At 43.4% G+C, this 26,796-nt stretch overlaps 3 protein-coding genes across 3 annotated transcripts; 1 reads left to right on the top strand and 2 right to left on the bottom strand.

Moving 5' to 3' along the window:
• Positions 1-8,099: 8,099 nt before the first annotated feature.
• On the bottom strand, positions 8,100-12,350 carry PIMREG (PICALM interacting mitotic regulator; the record flags this gene model as incomplete). The annotated part of the gene is made up of 4 exons (XM_084272965.1): positions 12,036-12,350; positions 10,945-11,279; positions 10,255-10,347; positions 8,100-8,226 (listed from the first exon to the last, which is right to left on the bottom strand). Exons 1-4 carry the CDS (start codon positions 12,324-12,326, stop codon positions 8,100-8,102), a joined length of 846 nt encoding a protein of 281 aa, XP_084129091.1. The 5' UTR covers positions 12,327-12,350.
• Positions 12,351-16,431: 4,081 nt separating this feature from the next.
• Positions 16,432-19,720, top strand: FBXO39 (F-box protein 39; the record flags this gene model as incomplete). The annotated part of the gene is made up of 3 exons (XM_084273136.1): positions 16,432-17,445; positions 18,405-18,581; positions 19,592-19,720. The coding sequence occupies 3 exons, from the start codon at positions 16,432-16,434 to the stop codon at positions 19,718-19,720; spliced, it is 1,320 nt and encodes a 439-aa protein (XP_084129262.1).
• Positions 19,721-21,005: 1,285 nt separating this feature from the next.
• On the bottom strand, positions 21,006-24,908 carry TEKT1 (tektin 1; the record flags this gene model as incomplete). The annotated part of the gene is made up of 7 exons (XM_084273015.1): positions 21,006-21,165; positions 21,412-21,608; positions 22,192-22,414; positions 23,249-23,392; positions 23,817-23,945; positions 24,174-24,339; positions 24,719-24,908. The coding sequence occupies 7 exons, from the start codon at positions 24,906-24,908 to the stop codon at positions 21,006-21,008; spliced, it is 1,209 nt and encodes a 402-aa protein (XP_084129141.1).
• Between the last annotated feature and the right edge of the window lie 1,888 nt (positions 24,909-26,796).

Raw genomic sequence — 26,796 nt, 5'->3', positions numbered from 1 at the left:
TTTTGGAGTCTTCCCTGTTCTGGAATCTGCCTTCTTGCACCAACTGGGGAATTTCTGGTCTGTTCCTCTTGACGTGTTTATTGGGAAATGTTAAATGGATCTCATCCTATTGCAAGTGCTTATAACAGCAGAGCTACAGGAAACTATTTGGTTGTTTTTTACAACAGATACAATAAAATGTGCAATAAGAGAGTGAGCTGTAAGAGGACGATTTCACTCAGAAGGCTTGTGGTAAGCAGCTAACTAGCTGCACCCAAACCAGTATAAACAGTAGGTCCCACAGGGTTTACACTTTAAACATGATAGAGTTGTACCTGTTCCTCGTGGCTTTAGATAAAGTGACAGCAGGGGAAGCAGAGGTGGGCACTCCGTTAGAGGGTGGTCAGGATTTGCACAGCATGATGCTTTTTGGGTGCCTTAAGCCCAAGGTTTCGTTTCAGCTTAACACAGTATTGGTCAGCAGACCCCAACATGGGCACTTGTGTTTGTGTGAGGTGCTGGACATCAAGTAAAGGGGAGAACTCCACTTATGAACCAAATCATTAAAACTTCATGTTAGAAATAAATGTGTCTGCCACAGTTTGAAGCAGTTAGTGTTACTGTATACAAAGTAATGTGCAAGTGTACAAAGATCATGTTGTTTTGTGGAACTTGGTGACTGTGCAAAATGTGTGGAATAATCTGAGTAAGGAGATGACTCTGACCATCTCAGTCCAAGATACAGATCCTAAGATGGTAAGCTAAATGGGAGCCCTTTTACTAAGGGATCTGCAAATTTCAGAGCAATCACTTTTTCCATTATTCTAATTAGAATCTTTACTTTTTTTTTTCCTCCTCTAGTGCAATGGAATTCCTCTGGGGAGGGTTTTGACCTTCTTGTACTTTATAGCAGCTGTGATGTTAAGGCAATCTATAGCATTCAGAGTTGCAACACTTGAGCTTCAAAAAATGGCTGTTGCAGGTGTCAAATAGAGGTTTTCCCACTGATTGAAATTGATCTCTGATCTCTCAATGAACTTACTAAAAGTGAAGGTGTGAAATTTTCCCCAAGTGGTCCTATTTCTGCAGTGTTGTAGTTAGTTTAACATTGTAGCACTCTGCAGATTCTTCCTGCAGATATTTACACTAAATTCACCAATAGAACTTTCATGACTGAACTGAACCACATTGAAAACCTGCAATGAAGTTACAGGTGCACATAAAACCCCCTTTACTTCAAAAATTAAACCCAGTCTATTGACACTGGGAAAGCTTGGTATCAGTATGAGGGTTCTTTTACAGGTTGGTTTGGTTTTCATTTCAGGAAGTTGAGGTGGAGAGGGTGTTGTGCCTTCACCCTCAGTACTTTTAAGTTTGTCCTGGTCTGCAGCTTAGACCTGAAAACAGTCTCTCAACAAGTCTGTTGGTTAATAGTTTGAAAGGTTGGCATGTAAAGCAAACTAGAAATGCAATGAAAAACTATAAAGACAGTGCAGAAGTAAACTGAATTCTACAGTCCCTGCTGACCCAAAAGTTTCAGTGTGCATCTTGAAGGGAATAGTAATGTGGCTTTTTTTGCTATAAAAGGCAGCAAAGTAGCTTATAAATGGAGATTTGAGTTTCTTTTATTTTTTTAGGCATTGCTTGTCAGGATTGTTAGTTACCTGTCTCAAGCTTCCTGAAAGATCTCTGGCACATCAGTAATTTGTTTTTTTTATAATGCTTCCTTTAAGGGAAGGGATGATCTTTGATGAAGAATTAGGAAAAATGTTAAAAAGTTGGTAACTCACACTAACTGGCAGCCAGTAACTGTTACAGGAGGTTGGGTTTTTATGCTCTGTTACACAGTCAGCCAGCTACAAAAGATAAATGAATCTATAAACTACACTGAAACAGTCTCCAGGTTTACAAATGCTTTCCCAGTAACTTCATACCTTTCAGGGTGATTGGACCTGATGACCTTTAAAGATCCCTTTCAACCCAAACCACTCTATGCTTCTGTGATTTCTACTCCTCTCCTTTGCACCTGGATGACACAGGGACACCAGACTCCCATCTGCCCCCAGTCAGTTCACTGGTAACATGCTCCTGCTTGCTAAATACGTGTGGGAGTCCAAGGCTTGTGAGGTAGGAACTCACTAGGCAAGTTTTAAATCTGTTGAGGGGAACTAAAAGCAACATTGATTGCAAAGCTGGTTTTAAGCACGGGGTGGTGATGTGTAGTGTGTCTCCTGACAGTAAATCACTGTTCCTGCTACACAGGTCAAAGCTGTAGTCATCTACCTCTGCCATCCAAGAGACTCCAAAAAAATCTGGTTTACATTTTAAGTTGCTATAGTGGAAAGTCTATAGTGGAAAGGCAACTTCCAAGAGGGATCTGTGTGTAATTCTGTAAGTGTATTAAAGGAACCAGCATCAGAGCACAGGGTTAGAGAAATCTCCTAGGTTGTTTTAAGGTCTGTCTTTTCCTCTTGCAGGCACAATGTCATTTTGCAGGGTACCACGTCATGAGAACTCTGATTTTGTGTATTTCTATTAATAACTAGGTCACCTTTACAGTAGTCACTGTGCTGGCTTCTCTTAAAGACTATTATGAGCTAACAGTAGTAAAACAAATGCATGTGTGTGTGTGTGTGTGTGTGTGTGTGTGTGATTTAGGGTACTACCCATTCTAACATTTCTATACATGGTATTGAAATCAAGCTAAAGCTATTTTCCCTACCCTAATTTCCTACAATATGAGAGAGCTCATGTGGCCTTTGCATAATTCAATCACTACTTCTTGCTCAGGGATAGAACAGTTTATCTCCTGATCACATGCCTCCAGCTGAGCCCTTTGGCAAACAGTGATACAGACATTATCTTGGAAGTTGGGGCTTCCTGTTAATTAGGAGCAGATCTGAAACATCAGATGCCAGATGCATTTGTTTTGAAAGCACTAGCCAGTTGCCAATGAAGTGGTAAAACAGCTTCTGTTGGAGCTGAGAGTATAAACAAGCTGAATATGACTTTAGCTGTTTCATAACTAGGCTGGCAGAATGGATGTTCTGTGGCAGTGGCTGGGCACCTCATGTTGAACCACCAGCTTGTTGTTTGGGCTTTTTTTTCCACCCCCAGCTCTGCTTGAGGTGATCCCTGAGCTTTGCAGGAAGAGACACTAGTTTTATAGCATAATTATTCAATCATCTTCTCTCTCAAAACATTTCCTGCTGCTCAGAATTGTAGTTCCACACTTTGTCCACAGGAAACCTCAGGCAGTGGTCGTGGGCATTCAGTTTGCAACTGGATCTGTTTCACTTGTGCTTCTAGGGAAGGATTGTCAGTCTTTCTGAGCAGGCCATTTGCTCTGAGGGTAAGGTTGATCCTACAGTCCCTTGTCACCTGAGTGTGGGTACTCATTGCTGCAGTCTGTGTGCAGACAGCACATAAACCTCACAGGCTATGGAAGGGAGAGGGACAGAGAAGTCAGGTGGGGATGGTGGGTGCCCAGGGAACACAGGTCAGGCAGCAGTTTCAGTGCCTCCAGGCTGTTACAAGAAGCACACCCTCTTTACTGCCTGAAGGGGGGAAGCAGAAGTGAAATTGTAAAACACAAAACTGTTACTCCAGTGGGTGCTAAAGCAGCAGTACCACTCACTGCAAAGTTGGCCACAGTTGGCAGCATTTCTTCTCTGCCCTGGTGATAAGGATCAATACAGTTAAAATTCCTGTAACAAAAATCCTGGCTGTGAGTGACAGCAGTGGTAAGACAACTGAGCTATTGTGAAAACACACCTTCACACTTGTGGTGTTCTGGTTTTGTGTGTGTGTATATTTTGTGTGTGTAGCTGCTGGAAGACACCTTAAGTGAAGTTTTGGTTCTGCTTTCACAGCAAATTTGTAACCAATAGACTAAAACAAACCCCAAAGCCAGTAATGGCTGGTGAGGAAATTGTGTTGTCTAGTTAGGTAAGTTTGAACAAAGATCTAATTGTATAAAGAGTGGAGAATATTCCACAAACCTGAATAGTGATGTTGATCCAAATCTGCTTATTTTTAAATAACTTTCTTTCCAAGTGTTTGCATACACTGTAGTGCTCTTGAAACAGCTTCTTGCTTGACCAAAGTACTCCTGTTCAGTTTTTGTGGCATGGTTTATATCTATTCAGCATAACATTTTTTTAGCTGTAAAAATGACAGGACATGGATAATTCTTCTTGTTCACTGGGGTTCATGAGAGCTGCCACTTTTTTTCTTTCTTTTTTTTTTTTTACACAAAAATATTTTCTTAATTCTTACAAATTATTTCACCTGTTCCTCTAGTACCTGGGGAAATCACTTCTGAATTGAGAAAAAAAACCTTCACTGGTTATGTAGTAGTATTATCAGTAAATCAGAGAGGAAAAAAAACCACCCCCACTTTCACTTACCATTAAAAAAAGCAGAACAATACCACTGTATCTGGAAGCTCCACAGTTCTGCCCTTATTAGTGAAGAATTTGTCCCATTTCTACATTGCAGTCTTTAGGCCAGGGCACTACTGATGTTTGTGTTGTAGCAAATCTCCAATACGTGGTTCTACAGCATCATCACAGAATAAATTTAGAAAGGATAAAACATTTCCTGCTTCCTCATTGTTTATTAGCAGTTTAATAAAACCTAAAATCAAAAGGTATTTTCAGTTTTTTTTAAATTCCTAAGTGCAATAAATGCTCCTGAACAAATGTGATTTTCCCCAGATCTTTTCTTCCTCTGGCATTTAAGCCACAGAAAGGTGAGTACCTCATAAATGAACTAATGATGGGAGTACAGATGCCTCTCCAGTGAGCAAGAAACTGTACACTGCAATTTCATCATTTTTCTTCGAGCTTGATTAGGATCTGAACTCGATTGCTGCACTGAATTGTTCACTTCAGGCATGCAGGGGAGCAAGTGCCACTTGCCACCCTCATCCAGAGCTGGTACAGGGTAGAATTCACCTCCTCAGCTTGTGGACAAGCAGCAAGTCTGTCTTTCTTTACCACTTAGGCAGAAACTGTGTAGTTAAACTGATGTTTAATCACTCAAGAGTGAATAGAGGTTCTTAAAGCTTATCACACATTCATTCCCCTATTAAAAAATGGATGTAATAACACATTTTTTCTGGATGAAGAGAGCTCTTTTTTTCAGAAATAAGAAATGGCCTGGAGCAGCTAGAATCCTGTGCCATGGACTCTGGAATGGAAGTCAGGTGTTGGTATTTTCTCCTTTGCCTCATTTTAGTTCAAGCCCAAGGTAAGGGGATTACAGTTTACCCTCTATTTGTATTTCTCTCAATAAGATACTTTGGGAAATGGATATAATTATGGGGGAACATGGAACAAATTAGAACCAAGTTAATTTCTCATTTGTAAGGATATGCAGAACTTGGGGGGTGGGAGGGGAGGGAAGAGAGGGAGATGGTATATCAGAGATTATAAAGTTGAAAACAAAACTTACAGATTGCAAGCTTTAAAGAGAAGGTTATTCTGGGAGGACTGGTGTAGGGCCCAGCATGGCAGTCCTCTCACAGAACCCCAAGCCTTCCACATAAATTATTTTTCTATTTGTGGGGTAGGAAAAGGGGCAGCCCTGAATTCATACAAGGAAACTTGAAACTGTACATGTTCTTTCCATTTCTAGTTTTAATAAGTGCATACTTTGAAATATTGTTTGTCAGTGAGAAAGTTCTATCTGGTGACAAATGTTTCTATTTCTTATGGCTGCCTTGTAAAGATTGAAAAATGTACAAAACCCAATTTCTTAATATGAACTAAGTAGTAAGATTTCTACAACTGGTAAAAGATTTTGATGTGACCTGGTTTTTAAAAATCTTACAACAGATGAGTCAAATAAAATCTTCCTTGCCTTTAAGCAAACAGTGTCACTGATTTTTCTTACCAAGGAGATGGGAAGCTTTAGGTCACCATTGTACATCCTTGTAGCCTGTGGAAACAGCACAGTTTAATATATCTGACTACCTGCAATAATGCTTGGATTGGAGGTTGTGTATTCTCATGAGAGAATAGGCCAGTAATGAGAGAGCATCTTTATGAACACTTTATAGAAGTAGTTTTAGTACATGCAGAGTAATTTCAAGCTACTGTTCCATATAGAAAGGTGGTTTAAAAAAACCCAACCCACTACATAAAACACACACAAAAACTACATCAAGAAACAACTCAAGCTGTGTGCTAACACAACAGTCATCTGAAAGCCTGGAAGTCAGGGTCATTTTTGCATTTCCAGGCATCACTTAGTGTTTCAATATTTTAAAACAGTCCAGTTTGACAGGAATAAAATCTAAGAGCCAGTCTAAAAATCAATACTTACACATAAAGCAGAACCAAACATGACTGCTTCCCTTATTTGTCTTCAATACCACTTAATTTAAATGTTTGTAGTTCATAATGAAAATCACCAAGTAGAGCAAAGCTTCCCAAATCAGCCTTTCATTTGAAGGTTCATCTTGAAGTGATTGCAGTCTGAAAGGCTGCACAACACTGTGACCATGGAAAAGAAGAGCCTTGGTGTTGAAGTCCAGCAGCTTGAGAAATTGTTGCTTTAGTTGAAAGGTTGTGCTTTGTTAAATAGCATCCCCTACCAAAAAGGACTTGTCAAATGAACATTTTTTTAAAAATAGTAATTAGAAGCAAAATACAGGTATCAAATGCCTAGTATAGTTCATCACAGAAAATACCTACACCGTGATATTAGCTAGTAACAGGTTATGAGGTTACATTAGTTGTATTAATTACTGTGTATAACTAAATAAAGGACAGATGTTGTAGTACAAAACCAATGTTTACATTGACTGCTGTCGTGGTTTTACCCCAGCTGAGAGCAGAGATCCACCCAGCTGCCTGCTCTTTGAAGGAAAAGAGATTGGGGGGGGTGGGGGGGTGGGGAAAGAGAAGGGAAAAGGAAGGGGCAAATAACAACCCCAAAACCAGGAAACCAAAAGCCTGTGGGTTGGGATAAGGAGAGTTTCCTAAGATAGCAGAAAGATCCAATATAACAATGCTAACAGGACTTGAGAGCAAAAAATCTATGAAACTGTTGACACACAATGCTGTTTCTCACCGAACCCACAGCTCAGGCCGTGCCACCCAGAGCTGTCCCAGAACCCGACTGTCCCCCAAAAACCATGTGTCCTGGAGCTGCCCCACTCTTCCTCCCATCAGCCCCCTTTATACTGAGAATGATGGAATTGGCATGGAATACTCTCTTTGGCCAGTTTGGGTCACCTGTCCTGGCTTCGTCCCTCCTTTCTCATTAATAGAAAATTATGAAGAGCTGAGAAAGTCCTTGACTGCCTGACAACAACTCAAACCATCAGGGTGTTACCAGCACTGCTCCCATTGTAACACCCAAACACAGCATCCCATCCTCTGCTACAAGAGAAGTTAACTCCATCCTGACCCAAACCAGGACAACTGCCAAGATGCAATTCAAAGCAGCAGCAAGAAATTACAAAGTTGCTCTGATTTGCCTGGAACCCAACTACTTAAGATAGAATTAGTCAGGCTAATCTAATAGAACCTTAAAGCAATGAATTACAAGCCCTAAGCTGGTTCCTTCTCTTATGACATGAGTGAATCCACAGAAACCTGTTGCCTTGGAATTCCAGTTGCCATCAGAATGCAAACAAGCCACTAGTGTTTTATTACCCTCCAGTTAAGCATCATGCTCAACTTCCAGGTTGTTCATGTACAGGAAAAAATTTAGGTTTTCAAAATATCAGAGCAGTACTTGCACTATGCAAAGGACTCACACCAAAACTCATGGCAATTGGATACCACTCTGTACTACCATTGCCTATGATCTCCCTTCATACACCTGTGGCCCATGCTCTGGCTAATCCTACTGGTCAGTTCAACATCAGTCTCAAAGTACTGATTGCCTTAGGAAAGATGGTCAAGATGGTCCCTTATCCCAGTAGGACAGAAAACACTGTGGTACAATTTCATGTCATCAGAGAAAGCAAGGGAAATGCTGAATTACTTTGTCAAGACAGACTAGAAAAATGTAATGGCTTGTTCAGTGTATAGAGTTCACCCTTTCAAGTGCTACACAGAGCTCTCCACTGTATATGCTCATAAACTAGCAACAGCCATCTCTGCCTAGGTACCAAGTACTTGATGGAGTTTCTTTGCTTGCCTTCCAATAGCTTGAGAGAGTTTCCAAGGGCGACGTGCAGACTGTAAGTTTCGAGCCATTAGACAGTAGTAGTTTGATATTGTGTGGTGCCTGCAGAGGAACAAGACTGTCATTAGCAGCATGAAGTCAGTAAGGTCAGTTAACTGGCTGTCAGGCAAATTCCTGGAAAACTGTTAGATGGGAGCAAGAGGTCTGGGACCAGTACACTGTAATAACAGCTCTAAACACCAGCAAGAAAGTATTGTTACCTCCAATGAACATAAATGGCAATACAGAAGTACTGCAATACTTAGGAGTGTTTCTTATGATACAATGAAATCCATTAAAACCAAACCCCCTAGGACAGTCCATGTAACTGGCAGCTATGAATTGCTGAGCTCAAGGTTTGTTTCATCATGGAAAAGATGAAAAAAGGAGCTGTAATACTCAAACTCACAGCAATCAGATACCAGAATAGAAAGTCACCTGCAAGACTGCAAGGGCACCTCCAAAAAAAGGCTTATTGCATAATTATTCCAGTAGGCAACACACAGACTAACCAGTGACAGAGCACATTTGATACATCTACACATGCAGAACTGGGACACATTGCTCTGTGGAAGCCACACACATCACTATTTAAAGCTTCAGTCAAACACTTAAACTGCTCTCATGTCCTGAAATGTTACAGTAATCACCTTCCTACACCAATCTTTGTTGCTGAAACAGGACATGGTATTCAGGATGTAACTTTCCCCTTAGCAAAAGGGTATTTCCAACATAAAAAGGTGAAGATACCAATGTCACAATACAGTGAATTGATACTAGAGGTGATGCTTAGAAACTTAAGAGCAAAGAATTTCTGTTCCCATCCATTTAGGTACAATTGCTGTGTTTAAAAATGCCAGCAATACAGGTATCAACTGCTGTCACTGTGATAGCATTGTCTTAACTGCTAAGGCAGTACTAGGGATGTAAAAGAAAGGTTGTAAAATTAGAGAGCCAAGGGTAACAGTTTGTTCTGTCATGCTTTATGATCTTCATTAGTAATCAATGAGAACTGAGGTTGAGTGACATTAGTACCAGTAGTTTTCTAGTCTGGGGTGAGAAAAGCTGCTGTTTGCTTAGAAACCCAACTTAGAGTTCATTGTGAACACACAAGGCTTCACTAACAGACAACAGAGGTGAGGTTTTACAACTGCACCATGATCTGCTGTAGCAGCCACAGCCCCAGTGAACATGAGGGAAGAGCCCTGTGGTTCTGCATGAGTTAACACCACTTACTCTCTCCAAACAGCAAGTTCTCTCCCCACAGAGGCATGCAGGTATAGACAAGGTAAGTGAACAACTACTTTACCTGGTTGATACTATCTTCAGTTACGAATGAGAGAAACTGTCATATCACTAACAGATGGGAGAATATTAGGAGTCAAATTTAGTGAACTTTCAATGGATATGATCATTAACTTCACACAAGATTTAACCCATAGTTATCTAGAAATGGTCCCACTGGTAAAAATTTAATTTTTGGAATTACATGGAATTTGAAGCCCTTCTGTGTAGGTAAAAGATGCTGAGCCCTTGCTAAAGGATTTGAGGTGCTTGACTTGACAACACATGTTCTAAGAGAGGAAGAGGTTCAGGGACTTGCCCTGTGACAAGACTTCTGACCATTAGTTTTTACTGTCTTAATATGTCTAATTCAGAATGACATCACCTTTAGAAACACAGTAGCCCATCACCTCATGGATTAACCAAGGTGTTGTGTAAGAGGCTTCTGCATCCCCTCAATTGGAGTCATGGATACTGTTGACTATTTGTTAACACAATGTTACCTAGTAAAAGGATTTTCTTATAAATGTGTTCTCAGCCTGGGTCAAGAGTAGGCTCTTGCTGGGAAAAATCTGAGTTTCACAGCAAGAAACCTGAAGACAAGGAGAGTATTTGACACGTTTTAGAAGCTGCAAGTCAAACTGCAGATTTAATTTGCACAGGTATCTTGAAGAAATGCTCTGCGATGCTACAGCTAAGTCCTGCAACTGTTCCTCATCCTGAGTTACAGGGATCCCTTAACCTGCAAGTGGCAATGTCCGAGTAGGAGGTGCAGTGCAAAAGAAGTTGAGTGACAGTGGTATTTACCTCTCCTCTTGCTCAATGGCATCATCAAATGACTGGGAGAGACGCTTCAATTGGCAAATTCCTGAGACCAGCTCCAGCTCACAGTCAAACTCTCTGCAAACAGAATGGTCATTACTGAAGATCAAACAGGGCAGACTGAGTAGGTGACATTATCCAAATCTCTTTTCCAGCAGTAACCACTATAGTTACCACCAGACCTCACCCAGAGAGGTTTAAGACTGTAGCAATCCTACTCTTAATACCACTACCAACAGCTTCACATCTCTGTTCATCCTTGAGACACCTATCTTCCAACTCAAGACACTGGGTTCAGATTCACAAGGCTTGGATTCAGCATCCAGCTTTGACATTTCTTATGTGTCTTTGACCAAAACAAAAGCCTCTGTGTATTACAAGTATTTCCCCAGGTTACAAGCCTTTACCTAATTTGTGTTAAATCTAAGGCAGGATGCTCTCTGCTGCCTGTCTAGAGCTCAACATAAGTGGAGCTATTCCAGGTATCTTTGCAATATAAAGAACAACTTTGGAAAAGTTAGAGCTCTCTAGTGTCTAACGGGGACTGGTGCTGAGAAACATGGCATAAACATACTTAGTGTGAAAGTGATTTTTGGGATTAGGATAGCAGCCTTCATATCTTCCCTGTCCCCTTACAAGATGCTCTGATCACAGTAATAAAAGAATGAGGTTTACGTCTTTCTGCTGGTAGAAGCAGAGGATGAGTAAGGGCTCTTCAGTGCTGCTGCTCTTCTTGACCTCCGGAGAGAGACGGCATCTTTCCCAAGCCAGGATGAGACACCTCTCCACTCTCTATGTTCAGACAACTCTGTTGGCCCAGGCAAGGCTCTTTTGCTGGATCTTGGAGTGCATTTGGAACTGGCTGCTGGAGTCACACTCTTCTTACGACAGGGGGTTTGAGGTGTAGCACTTCTCTTCTTGGTGGAACTGGCCGCACAACTTCTGCCAACGGATCCAGCTGGAAGGGTCACCATCGAGTCTACTGGGCCTTGGCAAGACTTCTGTATTTTCTGAAAGAAGCATTAGAGACACATTAATTAGCCTAGAGTTTGGAACTAGGAAGATAAGGGATATTTGAGCGGAATCCCTGGCTTCCACTCACATCAGGTTCAGTCTCTAACATGACTGCTTCTCAACTCTCTGTACCCATCTGCATCAGATGGGTCAGTTGGTCCCCCATTCCTTGGAACCTGTCAAGCAGGTATTGTAACAGAGCTCCTGCTGCTCCTATGCAAGGAAGAGCCAGGCTCCCTAACATGTAACTGACACAGTTAAAATCAGAGGTCTCCACAAATGCAAGTTCAAGTTTGGCACCCTGCTACCACCTAGTGGTTTTTGTCAGTCCAAATTTAGATTGACTGTAAAGACCATGTTAACACCACAGTACAGTTACAGGAAAAGGAATAAAACATAAACAAACAATGCAAAGCTCTATGATTTCTCCAAAGTGATTCTTTGCAAGCAATGTCAGTCTCTACCCACCTTACTCCTTGTGAAGGCTGGTCTACCATAGATGATGGAATACAGTAGGGGAAAAACATGTATTTAGCAATATGTTAAAAGTTTCTTTCCCCTCTGTTCTGCCAGAACCATAATTTGCCTGTCTACAGCAAGGATACTGAAGATTTTACTAGTTAGTAGCTATGACACAGCCATGAAAGTGTGCAAGTGCATGGGATAGACTCTGTGGAATACAGTATTCTGTACAGAGTCTAGAAATCTGAGTTCTGAAGTTGAAGCAAATGCTAAACTCCACTTCAACGTACCTGAGACACTGTTCCAAAAGCATTTTTTGCTGTTCTTTTAATACTTTGAAGAGTTTGGCACTTCTGTCTTCCTTCCAGACTTTCCCAGGTCGGGGTCTTATGAAAATTCATTTCTACTTGCTTTAATGGTACTCGTTTCCTTAGAGACATGCTGATAGTGTTGAGAGAACTCAAAGGAGCCCCTCTATTGAATTTGCTGGGTACAGGGCTCTCCTCCTCATCAAAGTCAGCCAGGAGCTGGTGTTTTCGCCAGGTCATTGTTGCCTTGACATTTTGGAGCACAGATACCATCTTGTTCCAATTCTTGGTTAACCTTATTTCTAAAAGAATCAGGACAAGATTAAGAATAAGAGCAAGGTATAGAGCAGTGGGAAAGAAATGGAAATCATTATGCAATATATTGAGTTACATTTGTCTGAAACAACAACGAGCTAAGCAGGCTTTTACTTGGAAGCTTGGAAAAGAGTATTGATTCCTACAGCTATTCAGGTCTGTGTAGATCCACAGAAAAGCCTTGCACTGCATTTCAAACACTGAACATCAAGACCTGGTAAACTGCCAGATTCAGTCCCCTAAGGTAGAATACTCCATAACTGCAAATTTTTTGTTGGTGTCTCAGACTAACGTCCCATATCCCAAATTTTTGCCTTGATTAATCAAAACTACCTTAACTGCCAGACATGTTTACACAGCTGTTACTGTCTCCTGCCTGAGTTACTACATGGAGGCTCACCCATCAGTTGTGATTGTGGATATGCATGTTCTGAAACAAACAGGATTGTTACTGGCAGAAGATAGTAGTGGGAAGGGCTAAAATGCTTGCCATCTCTATCATGTATGACAATTTGAACACAAACACATATATACGTAGGTATAGTTTAAATTCATTTTCACTAGAAAATCCTGCTAGCAGATTACTTCAAAAGAGCAACTGAAATGCAAGTGTATTGTAGCAATCTTGGTAATGAATTAATTTTATCAACACTGCATCACAGAGTACTGTCAATGGAAAGAGCCAGGAGGGCTCTACCATCAATATACCACATACTAGGAAAGCCTATTCCTATTCTTTACTACCTCTGGTCTCCTAAATCGTCTCCACCTCTCACAAGTGTCCTTAGTTATGCCAGGGAGCTGTAAGACTTGGTGAAATCTCTTCATTGGGAAGGTGTTTGGCATCCTGGATGCGTTTCCTGGGTGTGGCAGCCAGGAAAGGCTTGTGATGAGGGTCTGTTTTCTTCCTACCTCACAACTTCCCCGGCTTCCTTTTGATAAGCTGCTAACGATTGACAATTAATTGACACCAGAAAACGCTACTCGGGTGGAACGCCCAGAAAGGAGTAACTACCGCCCCAGGGTTCCGTTTACCCGTCACCGAGCCAGCAAGGCACAAGGCCTGGTGCTCCGGCTCATCTGGGGCCCAGGGCAAAGGCCGCGGGCAGCCGCCGCGCCAGGCAGCTCCCTCGCTGTAACGCGACCGCGGCCCTTGGAGCTGCCGCAAGCGGTTTGCGCGGCGCGGCAAGGCCTCCCCCCTCCCCTGGCACTGAGGCCGCGGCCTGGCTAAGCGAGCCAGCTCTGCCCCGCCGGAGCGGGCACAGCGGAACAGGGCGAGTCCAGCCGGCGCCATTAGCGCGGTCACTGGGGGCGGCTGAAACAAATGTGAGAGCCGACGCCACGGGGGAAGGGCCCGGCTAACGCTTCTCAGGCGGCCAGGAGACGCGGGCCGCAGCCGAGCCGCTCCGGTGGCTGCTTGGGGGTGTACTCACAGCGACAGACGAGACGGGAACCGGGACTGAAAGCGGGACGGGCCTGGCGCCGCTCGCTAAGAACCCGCTCGCGCCCCTCGTTTGAACCGCGCCCCGCCCACCGCGGCTGCCCGGATTGGCACCGCCGCCGCGGCCCGCGCTGGTTGGCTACGTCACTCACACGCCGCGGCCGTTATATGGCTCGGGTCCGGCTCTGCGGAGGGAGTCGGGCTTGGGCTGCGCTGTAGGGGGCTGGGATCCTTGTCCTTCCTGCGCCGGCGGGAGGAGTGAAGGAGGGCAGGGCAGGGCGCAGCTAGGCCAGGCCCGCTCCGGCCGGGTGGTTGCATCTTGACCAGCTGCAAGTGCCTCAGCGCCGCTGATGGCGACCGTGCTCGAGAGCGGCTGGCGCTGCCGCCACTCCCCTCTCCCCCCAGTCCCTCTGCCCCCGCGAACCAGGGGCCGGGGCCCCAGGGCAGCAGGAACAGCAGAAGGGTCCGGAGCTGCGTTGCCCACTCGGCTCTCAGAGCCGTAGTTCCTGTGGCTTCTGGTAATTCGTTATGAGCAAGGCAGGCTCTTGTCTGTGCGGTTTCCTCCAGTGGCTTCTGCGGCTTTTGCTGGAGGATGGCTGGTTGAACTGGTGCTGGCAACCCCCTCGGATGTGCTCTGTAGCCAGTCAGACAGCAAAGCCAAGTGCAAAGAATGTGGTTTGGTTTTGGCTGGGGGTGGGGGGTGTGTGGTTTGGTTTTGCTTGGGGTGGGGTTTTTTTTTTGTCTTACCCTAGAGGAAAACAAGACATGCAAGGCTTTTCTCTTTAAAAACACTTCTACCTAAAAAATTGCTCTGGAAAAACCTGTAGTGTCTTCTGTTTTCCAAAGGTTTGGTTTCTCCCCATGAAATTAAGCTAAGAGCTGACAGCTAGAGACACCTCCATAGCTAATACTTGGCTTAGAGCCATGGGGGTGCCGAGATACCACTTTGGTCCCAAGAGAATCCCTAAAAATAGAGGTGGTGCTAATTGAACAGACAGCACATACAGGCAGAGAAATAATATGTGACAGAAGAACTGTAAGCCAAAAGGGAAGCATCAGGCTTAAGGCAAACTGGGCAGTCAGCTTGGCCTTTCACACATGTTTGTAAAATAAAAATAGAATTATCCAAGCCTCTGTAGATGTAAACACCCTTAGAGATCTGCCTGTTTTCTCCATCTTGGGGTGCCTCTGCTGTTTCTATCCATTTCAACTTTGTTACCCAACGGAATAGGACATGCAAAGGAGGAAAGATGGATTCTTTGTAGATTGGCATAATGTAGTTTTAGTTGCAAGTTCTTGTAGTTCTTTCAGCTTATAAGCCTTGATTTTTGGGGTAGACTGTAGGAAAGTATCTCTAGATGTTTGTCCAGAGCTAAGAACTAAGTGATTTTGCCATGATAAGAGGTGCCTCTGTCTTTGCCACAAAACACTGGCTTTCCATGCCCTTTGGCTGTTTCTAGAGCCAACTAATAGCCTGTTCCCATGACAACTCAGGTCGGGGGATATAGTTTGCATTTCAAGTTTGCAATTCATAGCTTCAGTTCACTGCAATTCATAGAGGATGCATTGTTTCCCTTCTTAGCTGTTCATTGCTCAGCCACTTCATCAGTGGTGAAAAGGGACGAGACCTACGGTCTGCACCTGGCTTGCAGACTATGGCCTGTTTGTCACTTCCTAGGTCTGTTTTCCTTTCCACTGTCTTCACCTTAGCCCAAATGACTTGGCTCAAGTTGAATTTGTTCACTGCTGGCCCATGCATACATTTAGTTCTCATGACATCACAAAGGTTACTGCTTGCTACCATGGCAATGGCTGAACTTTGTGGAGGCAGCAGTCAGAGGTAGAGCAAACAAATGCTGTGCTCTCTGGAGGGTGATGATGAGAGCTGGAAGAGCACACAGGGACCTGAATACTAACACAGTCCAGCTGTTGAGAGTGCAACTGGTAACTTCTTGCACTGTGGCTGTTTACTTACATGTTTTACCATTACCCAGCTGGTCTTCTGACTTGCTAGCTTTCTCCCTGGCCATCAGAGCACAATGACTGAGCACCTGGCTTGAATCAGTGATGGAACAGCTTATATTGCTTATTACTCTCAACAGGGATCTATGGCAGTATACTACCTCAGATGATTGTCATGGAACAGTACCCCAGAAAGATGTGTCATTTGTGCTAGTTTTGTACCAGCAGTACTGTTCAAAAGTATACAGCCCAAAGCACTGAATACTTTTAGACACTAGGCCACAAACTGTTACCAACTGCAGCTCATGCTAACCGAAGGTTTCTAGAGGCTGTGGCTGCTCTAGCACCAGTTGATATCCTTTCACTGTTTACCTAGACTGAAGGCCAAAAAGTGGAAGGATGTGTCCTGTGCTTGTATTGCTGTTGTTCTTCACTCTCTTTTTTTTTTTTCTTTTGATTTAGGTTAGACTATAGTTTGGACTCCAGCCTTTTTCACCCTGACAGCCTGAGTGCAGAAGGCAAAGAAAGGATTGTTGGTTTGGAACGTGAAGCAGCAAACATTCATTTGCTGGGAAGCCTGTTCAGTTTGGAAAAGCAAATCACAGACTTTTTTTCACATAAATTTGGCTCAACACCCAGACGTGGAAACCTGCCTTCTCAATGGAAGATGACAGCGAACCTGAGCAGAGATCCTGGGCTTATCTACCTGATGTCTGTCTGAGGCGTGTCTTCCATTGGTTAAATGACAGGGACAGATCTCAGGCTGCCTTGGTCTGTAAAAAATGGAGTTGCACCATGTGTTCAGCATCGCTCTGGAGAACCAGAACCATCACTTTCTATGGCCGACCATCAAAAGCGTGCAAATTGCAGCTTCAAAGCTCACTATGGTATGTCAAGAAGTTTGGCATGCATTTGGAGCACCTGGAGATCAAGTTATCAAATCCTTACAATACTACCTTTACCCAAAAATTTAAAGTGACCATGAGAGTTCTTCTTTCACACCTGGCTAAGTGTAACAGTCGCCTAGCATGTCTGAGCATCAAGTACCTGGAATTAGACCGCTTCTTCTGGAGAAATGCCACCAGGATTCAGTTTATCAAGAACTTAGCTGCCTTCCTGAAAAAAATGAGCAAACAGCTTGATTATCTCAATTTAAGAGGAGCAAGAGTAACTTTGGAAGAAGGCTGTCAGCTTCTGAATTCTCTGAGCTGCTTGACAAATAAGAGCTTTATATCCCACATCAGTATTGAGGATTTCTTCCGTCTCCACCTTCATGTCTACAGCAGCACGTTGTTCCACCAAACTATGTCCAAGTTCCACAGTCTAGTGACCCTGACCTTCAATTATAATTGCATCTCTGATGAATTACTGGACATCCTAAGGGAGCACAGCGCTCATTCCCTGTGCACTTTGAATATCAAATGTCATGTCCATGACCCTCATGGGCAAGTTGTCTGGGGAATGTCATGGGCAAACTTGGTCAAGAGAGCCCCTAAACTGAAGGTTAACTTTTTCTTTGAGAGAGTCATGAAGCATGATCACCTAGCCAGGATCCTGCTTGCAGAGATCCCAGTCAAGAGTATCAGCCTGCGGAGCTGCTATTTACGTGACCCAGAATGGATAATGAGACCTACCCTCATCAATCTCCTCCCAGCCTACGGTCACGTTCTTCAGGTAAGAGAACCAGTAGTGACATGGTGATGGAGTAACTGCAGCAGTAGACAAGGGAAGAGCTATGGATGTCAGCTACCTGGATTTCTGCGTGGCTTTTGACACGGTCCCCCACAACATCCTTCTCTCTAAATTGGAGAGAGATGGATCTGATGGGTGGACTGTTCAGTGGATAAGGAATTGGCTGGGTGGTCCCATGCAGAAGGTGGTGGTCAATGGCTTGCTGTCCAGATGGGAGAAGGTGACAAGCAGTGCTCCTCAAGGGCTAGTACTTGTACCAGTGCTGTTTAATATATTTATTAATGATATTGACAGTGGGATTAAGTGCACCCTCAGCAAGTTCACTGATGACACCAAGCTGTGTGGTGAAGTTAATGTATCAGAGGGATGGGGGGGAATGCCTTCCAGAGGGAGTTGGACAGGCTGCAGAAGAGGGCTCAGGTGAACCTCATGAGATTCAACAAAGCCAAGGGCAGGGTCCTGCACCTAGATCAGGACAATCCTCATTATAGATAGAGATTAGGAGATGATGTGCTGGAAAGCAGCCCTGAGAAGGACCTGTGAGTACTTGTGGATGAAAAGCTGGACATGAGCCACCAATGTGTATCTGCAGCCCAGAAGACCAACCACATCCTGGGCTGCATCAAAAGAAGTGTGGCCAGCAGCTTGAGAGAGGGGATTCTGCCCCTCTGCTCTGGTCTGGTGAGACCTCATCTGAAGTATTGTGTCCAGCTTTGCAGCCCTTAACACAAGAACAGGGACCTTCTCCATCTTAATGGGAGAGTGGGCATTACTGTAACATACACTGTTATAACACAAAACTGAATCTCTCCTAATGTCAAGGTGAAAAATTGATCTGCTGACAGTCACTTCTGTTAGTAAAATTGGGAAACCTGTTCATTCTAGTTACTGTGCTCACAAGCTCTGTTCAGTAGTACTAACAGTGTTCATTCTTTTTCAAGAAATTAACACTTGAATTAAACAATGACCATGAATGCCTGGACGATGAACTGCTACAGCTCATCTTATCATGCAAGAAGCTGTTATTTCTGAAGGTCTTTGCATTTCTAAATACTACCTTTATGGAGAGGCTGCTACAAAACCGTGCAGAGAGGAAATGCATTTTGACTACCATAAAGGTAAGACTTTGTGCTTCAAAACTCCTGGTATCTTCCTCTCTTCAACATCCAGAGAAAGGTGATGTACTTGTGCCCATAGAAACCTCACTTACAGAAATGTTAACTACCTTCCCTGTGTTATGCTTAAGCATTATAACGAGCCTGAGAAACACTCACAGAAACAGGGCTTCCCAAACTATGTAGCTGTGTACAGAATACTACAGAAGTTTAATAACAAGCCCCCAAATTCCACAAGTCCTTCCTAGGCTGGGGTTCCTTCTGTCACCTCTAGTTCAAGCTAAGGATTCTCACTCACCTCCCAATGCTTATGTCTGTGCTTAATTTGAAGCATGTGGGTTGAATCCCACTAAACTGGAAAAAGATCATAGAATCATAGAACAGTTTGGGTTGGAAGGGACCTTAAAGATCATCTAGTTCCAACCCCCTGCCACAGGTAGGGACACCCTCCACTAGCCCAGAGTGCCCAAAGCCTCATCCAACCTGGCCTTGAACCCTGCATGGAACAGGGCAGCCACTTCTCTGGGCAACCCGTGACAGTGCCTCACCACCCTCACAGGGAAGAATTTCTTCCTAATGTCTAACCTAAGTCTACCCACTTTTAGTTTAAACCCATTACCCCTTGTCCTACTTTATTGCTACACTCCCTGATCAACTCCCATCTTTCCCATAGGCTCCCTAAGATACAAACATATGTCACTCTTTAGGCATGAACTAAGATCAGACCATAACTGCAGCTGGTGTAAATTCAGTAGATCCTCCCAGATCTGTACAGATCCATCAGTATTGGGGGTAAAAGGAACCTTGCTCTCCCCAAAAATTCTTTGGCAGGAGAAGATGCTTTCAATCAGTTTGGAGTGAAAGCAGAGTAAAACCTCAAAATTCTACTCAAACCCAAGGAATTTGGGCTCTCTAGATTCCTGACTAGTCGCAGAAGCTGCTTCTTGTTGTGAGTTGTAATGGGCTGAGCTTGGTCCAAGTATGAGACACGTGACTGTCATTCATGCACACAGGTCAAGATTTACACAGCGCAACAGGAGACCCACGAGAAGGATCAGCTGCTGCGTGATATTTACATGAAGTTTAAACACCTGATTGACTCAGAGCTGAATTATTTTGTCATCGCCTGCCCCACGGTGTGAACTGGGCCAGAGGAGAACATCCATGACATCCCCAAGCAATGAATGGATCCTTTGGAGGGCATTAGTAAATGACTGGAATCTTGCCAATCTGAATCTTTCTCTCTGAAAGGGAGATTACCCTGACAGTAAGAGAGGGGCAAGGGACAACGTGCATTAAAATGTTGGGCTTGGGAAACAGCCTCCTATGTCTCCAACATAATTTATTCTTACCCTTGCTTTGTTCTCCTGCACCAGAACCAAAGGAAGCAGTGATCCCTTTTCCACCTTTACAGGTATCTCCAGTGAAAATAAGTCCCTGCTCTTTTTTCAGCACTTCTCACTGTAGGGCTTCAAGCACCTTACCAATAAAGCCCAGCTCATTGTTCCCATTTTACAAATACTGAAACTGAGATCTGGGGTGTGGAAGCAATTATCTGAAAGCAAGCCTTGGCTTGATCTTGACTCAGATGCACTGTCCAGTGTATCACCAAACCCTTTCTCCTGTTGTGTGACATACAACCTGTGCCTAATTCTTAACAGCAGATGTTATGAACAAAACACAATGGCTAGTTCTGAGTGACCCCTCCACCTTGCCCAGCTTTCCAACAAGTGATTTCTGAGGACACTCCTGCTCATCTAGCCTCCACAGCTTCTAGACTTTTCAATGGCAAAAGATATCATTGGTTGCACATGAGATAAACAACATGGATGAATCATAAATTCATCAAATGCAGTAGGGGGGACGAGACCTTTAGAGGTCATCTAGTCATCCTCCTGCAGTAAACAGGGACACCTTTAACTAGGGCAGGTTGCTCAGAGCCCCATCAAGCCTGACCTTCACTGTCTCCAGGGATGGGGCCTCCACCACCTCCCTGGGCAGCCTGCTCCAGTGTCTCACCACCCTCATAGTAAAGAACTTCTTCCTAATGTCTAATCTAAACCTACCCTGCTCTTGTTTAAAACCATTGCCCCTCATCCTGTTGCTACATGCCCTTGCAAACAGTTACTCCCCAGCTTTCCTGTAGGTCCCTTCAGGTTCTGGAAGGCTGCAGTAAGGTCTCCCCTGAGCCTTCTCTTCTCCAGGACATTTCTTTTTTTCCCTGGAATTTTATTGCCAAGTGTGAGACTTCATCAGGCATTCTAGAGCACAGATAGTACCTGCTTCACAGCTAAGTATGTTTTATTTACCTTGCACAACTAGAACCAGGACAGCATTGAGCCAAGCTAATAAATCTGGAGGTGTGTCAATAAAATTTCAGCAGGTGCTGGCTCTGTGGAGCACGCACAATCTCCCAGTATGATAGCTTCAGAAGTCATTAATGTGAACAGACTCTCTCATTTGCATGCAAAGCACTTCATCAATGTACAGTGTATTCTCCTTGACCTGGATCTCCTCCTCCAAGGAAAGCTGCCGGCGGCTCAGACTCCTCAGCTCAGTCTCAGCCTGTGCCAGTGTGTCCTTTAATCTACCAGGGATGATACGGACAGACATTAGTTGAACACACAGGGCTAGTTGGTGGGGTTTTTTTGTATGGGATAAGAATTTGGGGGGGTGGGCAGGGGTCAAGATTGAAGGCAATTCAGAGAGACAATATCCATGCAGCTGCCTTTTCAGGCAGAATAGCTAGGACCCAATGATATTTTTGCTCATTAAATCAACCCAGTAATCTATCCCACAGATTCCACCACACCCCACCATCATTTTTACTTGCCTTTGAATATTTTTTGTAAGCTCTTCAACTTCACTAATCAGCCTGCATTGCACCGTGTCGTAACACAGTTCCATGTTGGGGCGATGATTTCTTGCTTCCAGGCGGGTTTGTGCCACTTTAATGGGTCCTTCTTTATCAGCAATTGCTTTCTTTAAGGCTGCAATGTTCTCCTCCTGTGAGGCAGTCTCATCCAGCACCTTAACAAATCCAACACTGTTACAATGGGTGAAATCACCAACATCATCTTTAATACTTACAGTAACACTCATTATTTTAAAATGCTATTTAATCAAAGGATATTTTATAGATGTCAACCAAGATGACGATTCCTTCATTAGAAAGCAGGTGATCCTTTTGAGAGGCACCAAAGATTTATGCTCAGGATTCAATTTTTAACATTAACACTCATTTTTCACGTATCAAATTCTGAGCACATTGACCCTGATTGTCTTAGATCACAATCATGAATATTCTATAGCAGTCCCATGCAACTAAAAATCACAAGGGGAAATCCTGACTTTACAGATGCCTGCAGCAACATTTCTATCAAGTGAGTGATTCAAAAAATTCACCTCTCTGGTGATGCATACACTGCTGAGAAAAATATAATCAACAATGACTTTCATGGGGGCTGCAAGAGGGAAGGAAAATCTGTCAGGGGTTGTCAGTACTGCAGAGGCAAAATTCTTAATGCAAAGTAGCTCCAACTACTGGATTAAGAAAACTGGTAGATAACACAAGCCCACTGTTTCCACTTTTTCACTGGCCCCTACCACTTACCATGGCAAGGAGAGTCTCTAGTTTGTGCTTGGCATCCTTGACTTCCTTCACCCTATTTGCAAATGCAACATTCACCGTCTCACGTTGCTTGCGAAGGTCACTTGCTGTCTGTGAGAGGATGCCATCAATCAGTGCCCTCAGGGCCAAAGAGTTGTTTCTTTCTTTGTCAGCCTTTTCAATGTTTATGTTTGAGAAATCTATCCAGTCTTCAGGGCTAACAAAACTGAGATTAAAAATAAAAAGGTCATCCACTGGCAGCATCAGGCTCTCTGACTTCATAACTCTATAATTCCTCCACAAAACCAAGAACAAAGCAGGACTGTTAACTACACGTCCCAGTGAGAGGCAGTTTTGCTGGGGACTCTACAGATAGAAAATAAAGATCTTCTCTGTTTCAGAATGAAGTAGGCAAGGGTAGGACAGAAGTGAATTTGCTAAAGTCACAGAGCAACTTTGTTAGAAGTTTCCTTTCCATGATAAAGGATTAAGTTGTTATTGGGGAAACATAGATAATAACCAATATTCCTCAGATGAGCTTTCTTTAAATAAGCTGTTACTACTAATACAATTCAGCTGTTACTATTAATAGCAGGATATTATCAGTATATTTCCTCTTTTCAGCCAGTTTTTCTACTTCTCCATCTAAACCACTCACACTAACCCTAACATGGAAGGGGTGCATTTGGTAGGTACATGACCGAGTTCGGAACTGACTCCCCACCTCATGTGTCCCAGTCCAATGTTTTCTCCACCAGGACAATCTGGGAGAAGAGGTTAGATTATTAAATCTATTCTGTCCTTAAGCAATGTGTGAAATTTCTCCTTAGTTGTGATCCTCAAAAACTTTTAGTAAACGGCAGTTCATTGGGAACATGATTATTGTGGCTTATTTCACAGACACTAAAGTGATGGAAAGAAGTAGGGAAATAATCTTTAACAGGGATGATGGACAGATATAGTCTGGTTTACACAGAATTAATTTAATCTTGCTATTACTGGAACAGCTCATACAGGCTGTATACTTATCATGTGTTCATTGAACTAAATAACCACTTACTTTCCTTCTACTTTCACTGCATCATTAGTATATCTGATATCAGGAGTGTTGCTTGTCAAGCTAGCACAGTAATCGTCGATCATCAGAGCTGTGAACTTGTCCTTCAGATCCATTTCCAGGTTGTATTTTGCTGAACGGTTTAGTCTAGGAGAAGAAACAACCAAACTCTCAGCCAAAGTGAGGGCACTCACAGGTGTTCCTAACATGCATGCAAACATGCATTAGGTAAGAAAAATGTTGTTATGGAATTCTTCACATATGAACTGTTAGTTGCCATGCCCCAGAATCTAGACTATGAAGCTGCCTCCATGTAAATTGATGGCAAAATTCATGTTGGAATTAAAGGCACAGGACTGGATCACAAGAAGGTGAGGGATCATGTGCAAGTACTTTTCTAACAAATACAACTTTTCACCATTACTGATTGAATAGTATGAATGAGAATTGACCTCTGTTTAACACTGAAGGTAACTTTGGACCTGTGTTCAGCCTGACCCTTCAACTCCTCAGGGTTACGGTTGTCCTACGTTTACCTAATCAGTGTCCAGTTACACTCTTCACCTCGCACCTGATTTGCTCATTGGTTTGTTCCAGCATACGCCCAAGCAAAGCAATAACCCCCTGGAGGACTTCAACTTCCTTCACCAGTTCCTCTTCTACTTCATCACGCACCAAGTCAATCCCAGTTCGCCTCTGCCTAAACAAAAAGAGGAAGAGCCATTAGTCACATTGTTGAAAGGCCAGCAGCTAACAGAAGGTGATGAAGGATGAAGCTGAGCTTTCCACATTGAAGGCTTTTCTTTGCATCAGGGAAAGTTTTTTCTTTATAGCCTTGGCTCCCTGGTGTATAACACCTGTTAAAGGACCATTACATAGATTATTTTTTTTCCCTCTCCCTGAAGGCTTTTCTTTTTAATCATCTCACCTATTCAGGATACACTTTTGGGCAATGATGAGTGGCTCTCTGCAGCTCTCCAAAAATTTCTCCAGTCTAGTCTTGAAAGTCAACAATACCTCTGTCTCATGAACAATCTGTTCAAGTTTGTTATCCAGTTCTTGCTTCCAGAATTTTATTTCTTCCTGTCGCTGTTCTGCAGAATGAAAATTGCAAACAGGTAGTACCACCTTATATGCCAGAGCACCATGGGTCAGGTCTTGGGTATGGCTAAAAATGGATTCATTCTATAGTAGAAATCTATGTAAAGCTGTAGACTGATTTGTGGAGACAGTTTTGCAACCATGTATCAGGAGGTTGGGTTGGAATAGCTTTCTGTGTGTTTTGGAGAGGTAATTTATTTGTTATAAAATAAAGAATTTGCCTCAAAATATTTTTAAAACTATTTTGATTTTTTCCATGAGATCAGAGAGCATGGCAATTGACATACATTCCAATTCATTATCTTCTAAGTCAATCTTAAACATATAGCTCAAATAACACATCCTGACACCTGCAAAACACGTTAATATTACCTGTTTTCTTGTTGACATCACTTTGAGTTTTCAGAGTTGTCTTTTCTGTTTCATCCAGCAGCCTCTGACTCTCAGCTATCACGCGCTCTGACCTGCATTTCTGAAACTCAGTACTGGCACGCTGCATCTTGTTTGCCATGTGCCATTCTGAGGGATGAAACTTGGGTGGAGCTTGCACCAGTCTGGCCATGTTTCTTTACAAAATCTCTGGATATAATGCAGGTCAGTTCTTGGAATGTGGAACCTGAAAACAGGAATAGCAGAAGCAACCAGGGGATAAAAGAGGTCCATGATGATGAGAAAAATTCTTGCCCTTTTTACCTGCAAAATGACACAGCTATGAAAAGAAATGACTTCTTGCTCAAGGCTCCCCAAATCTTTGCTACGGTGTTGTGGGGGTGAAGGGGGAGAAAGCTTGGAGTGGGAGAAAGCTTGGAGTGGGAGAATGAAGAACCAGGAGAATATGGCAGTGGAAACTAGGAGGAGAGTAAAAGGCTTGAAAGTGGAACTGAAAGGAAAAGATGGGCTACCTGCCATAGGAGGGAGCAGAGAAAGGAAAGAAAAGGAGACCTATGAGAAAGGGTGGACCTATGAGAAATCAGGACTTGACACACTGCTGCTCCAGTTCCATTAATAAGTCTGACAGAAGCTGAAATGTGAAAACTCCTGTGCTTCTTGTTTATGTTTCTTCATTGTCCCACCCTGTTAGCCAGCCTTCCTGGGGAGATTGGGCGGCGCAGGCGCCCTCCTTGTTGGTGTAAAAAAGAAATGCAATGGTCATTAGGGGAAAAAGACAAAGACCTGAAAAGCTGAAAAAGGAGATACAGCAGAAAATGAGGCAATGGAAAAGCCTAGGAAGGGCTAAAGCAGAACAAAGAACAAGGCATACCAGGGACATTGGTTTAATGTAAGGTAAAAGTAATGCCCAACATACATGCAAAGCCACAGCAGTTTGATTGTCAGTTTACCTATTCTTGTGCTATGCTCATCCAGCGTTCCTGAGACAGTGCCTCACTCCAAACGTACACAGCTGATCCTCAGCAACACACAGCTTTGCCCATGCTCCAGCACGGGTACCCTTAAAACAATCCTTCCCCCTCACACACCTCCTGGCTTATCAGCTGGACTGCTCCCAGGGTCGAACCCTGGTAATTGTCACATCCTCAGTTCCACTTCCCTGGAGGGAATTTGCCTCCAAACAGTCTTCCAGCCTCAGTGTCCCCAGCAGCAGCACACGGTTTCTTTTTCAAATGCGGGACTAAATATTCCATAGACAGCAAACAAACCAGTTGCTGTGGGAACAGCAAGACTGCCTCTAGCAACCGGCTGCTATTGCACCAGGTGGAAGCAGCACAGCACACACCCCCACACACCCCAATGGCGTTTCCTTTCACCCATTGCCAGTTAAGATCTGTCTGGAAATAAAAATGTACTCTTTGTACATTAATTGATAGATCACACAGCTTTGGACAGTATTTTTTTGATTGATTTATTGCAGAAATGCACAAATATTGTGAAAGCAAATGAAAGGCACGTGAAGTACCTAGCTAGCTGAAGTGTCAGTCATAAAATATCCTTAGCAGTAATACTTCATCTCTGTGGCAATTATATTCTTTCCTGGGACAAAAGAGATCAGGAGCCAGACAGAAGAAATGAAGGAGAGAAAGGAGCATTACATCAGATGGTAGTTATGCCACCTCCGTATAGCCCTGATGTAGTTTACATTAGAGCAGAGTTCCCAACAAGGTTCAAAGAGATTGCAAAGTGATAAAGAACCAAGCAGCATCAATCAAAAGAAGCTGAGCTGTTCCAAGACAGAAAAGTGAGAAGCAACTGCAATTATCAGATGCAAATACAGTACAGTGACAGCTAGAAAGCTTCTAATGAGCTTAATTTCAAACAGTAGCTGAATTCTGAGATCATTAAAACCAGTAACCACAGTACCTCTCACACCAGCTGCTGTAAACAGAAATCTGCAGGTACCCCAGATGGGTGAAAAAGGGGGTTCAGCTGAAGAAACACTGTCTTACGTGGAAATACAGGCATTTCAGAGATAGCCAAAGAAACCTACAGGCTTC

Source organism: Gallinula chloropus, assembly GCF_964237585.1.
Source record: "Gallinula chloropus genome assembly, chromosome: 19".
Classification (NCBI taxonomy): Eukaryota; Metazoa; Chordata; class Aves; order Gruiformes; family Rallidae; genus Gallinula; species Gallinula chloropus.
Note: the sequence above shows the minus strand (reverse complement) of the source record. Positions and strands in the feature narration are given on the sequence as shown.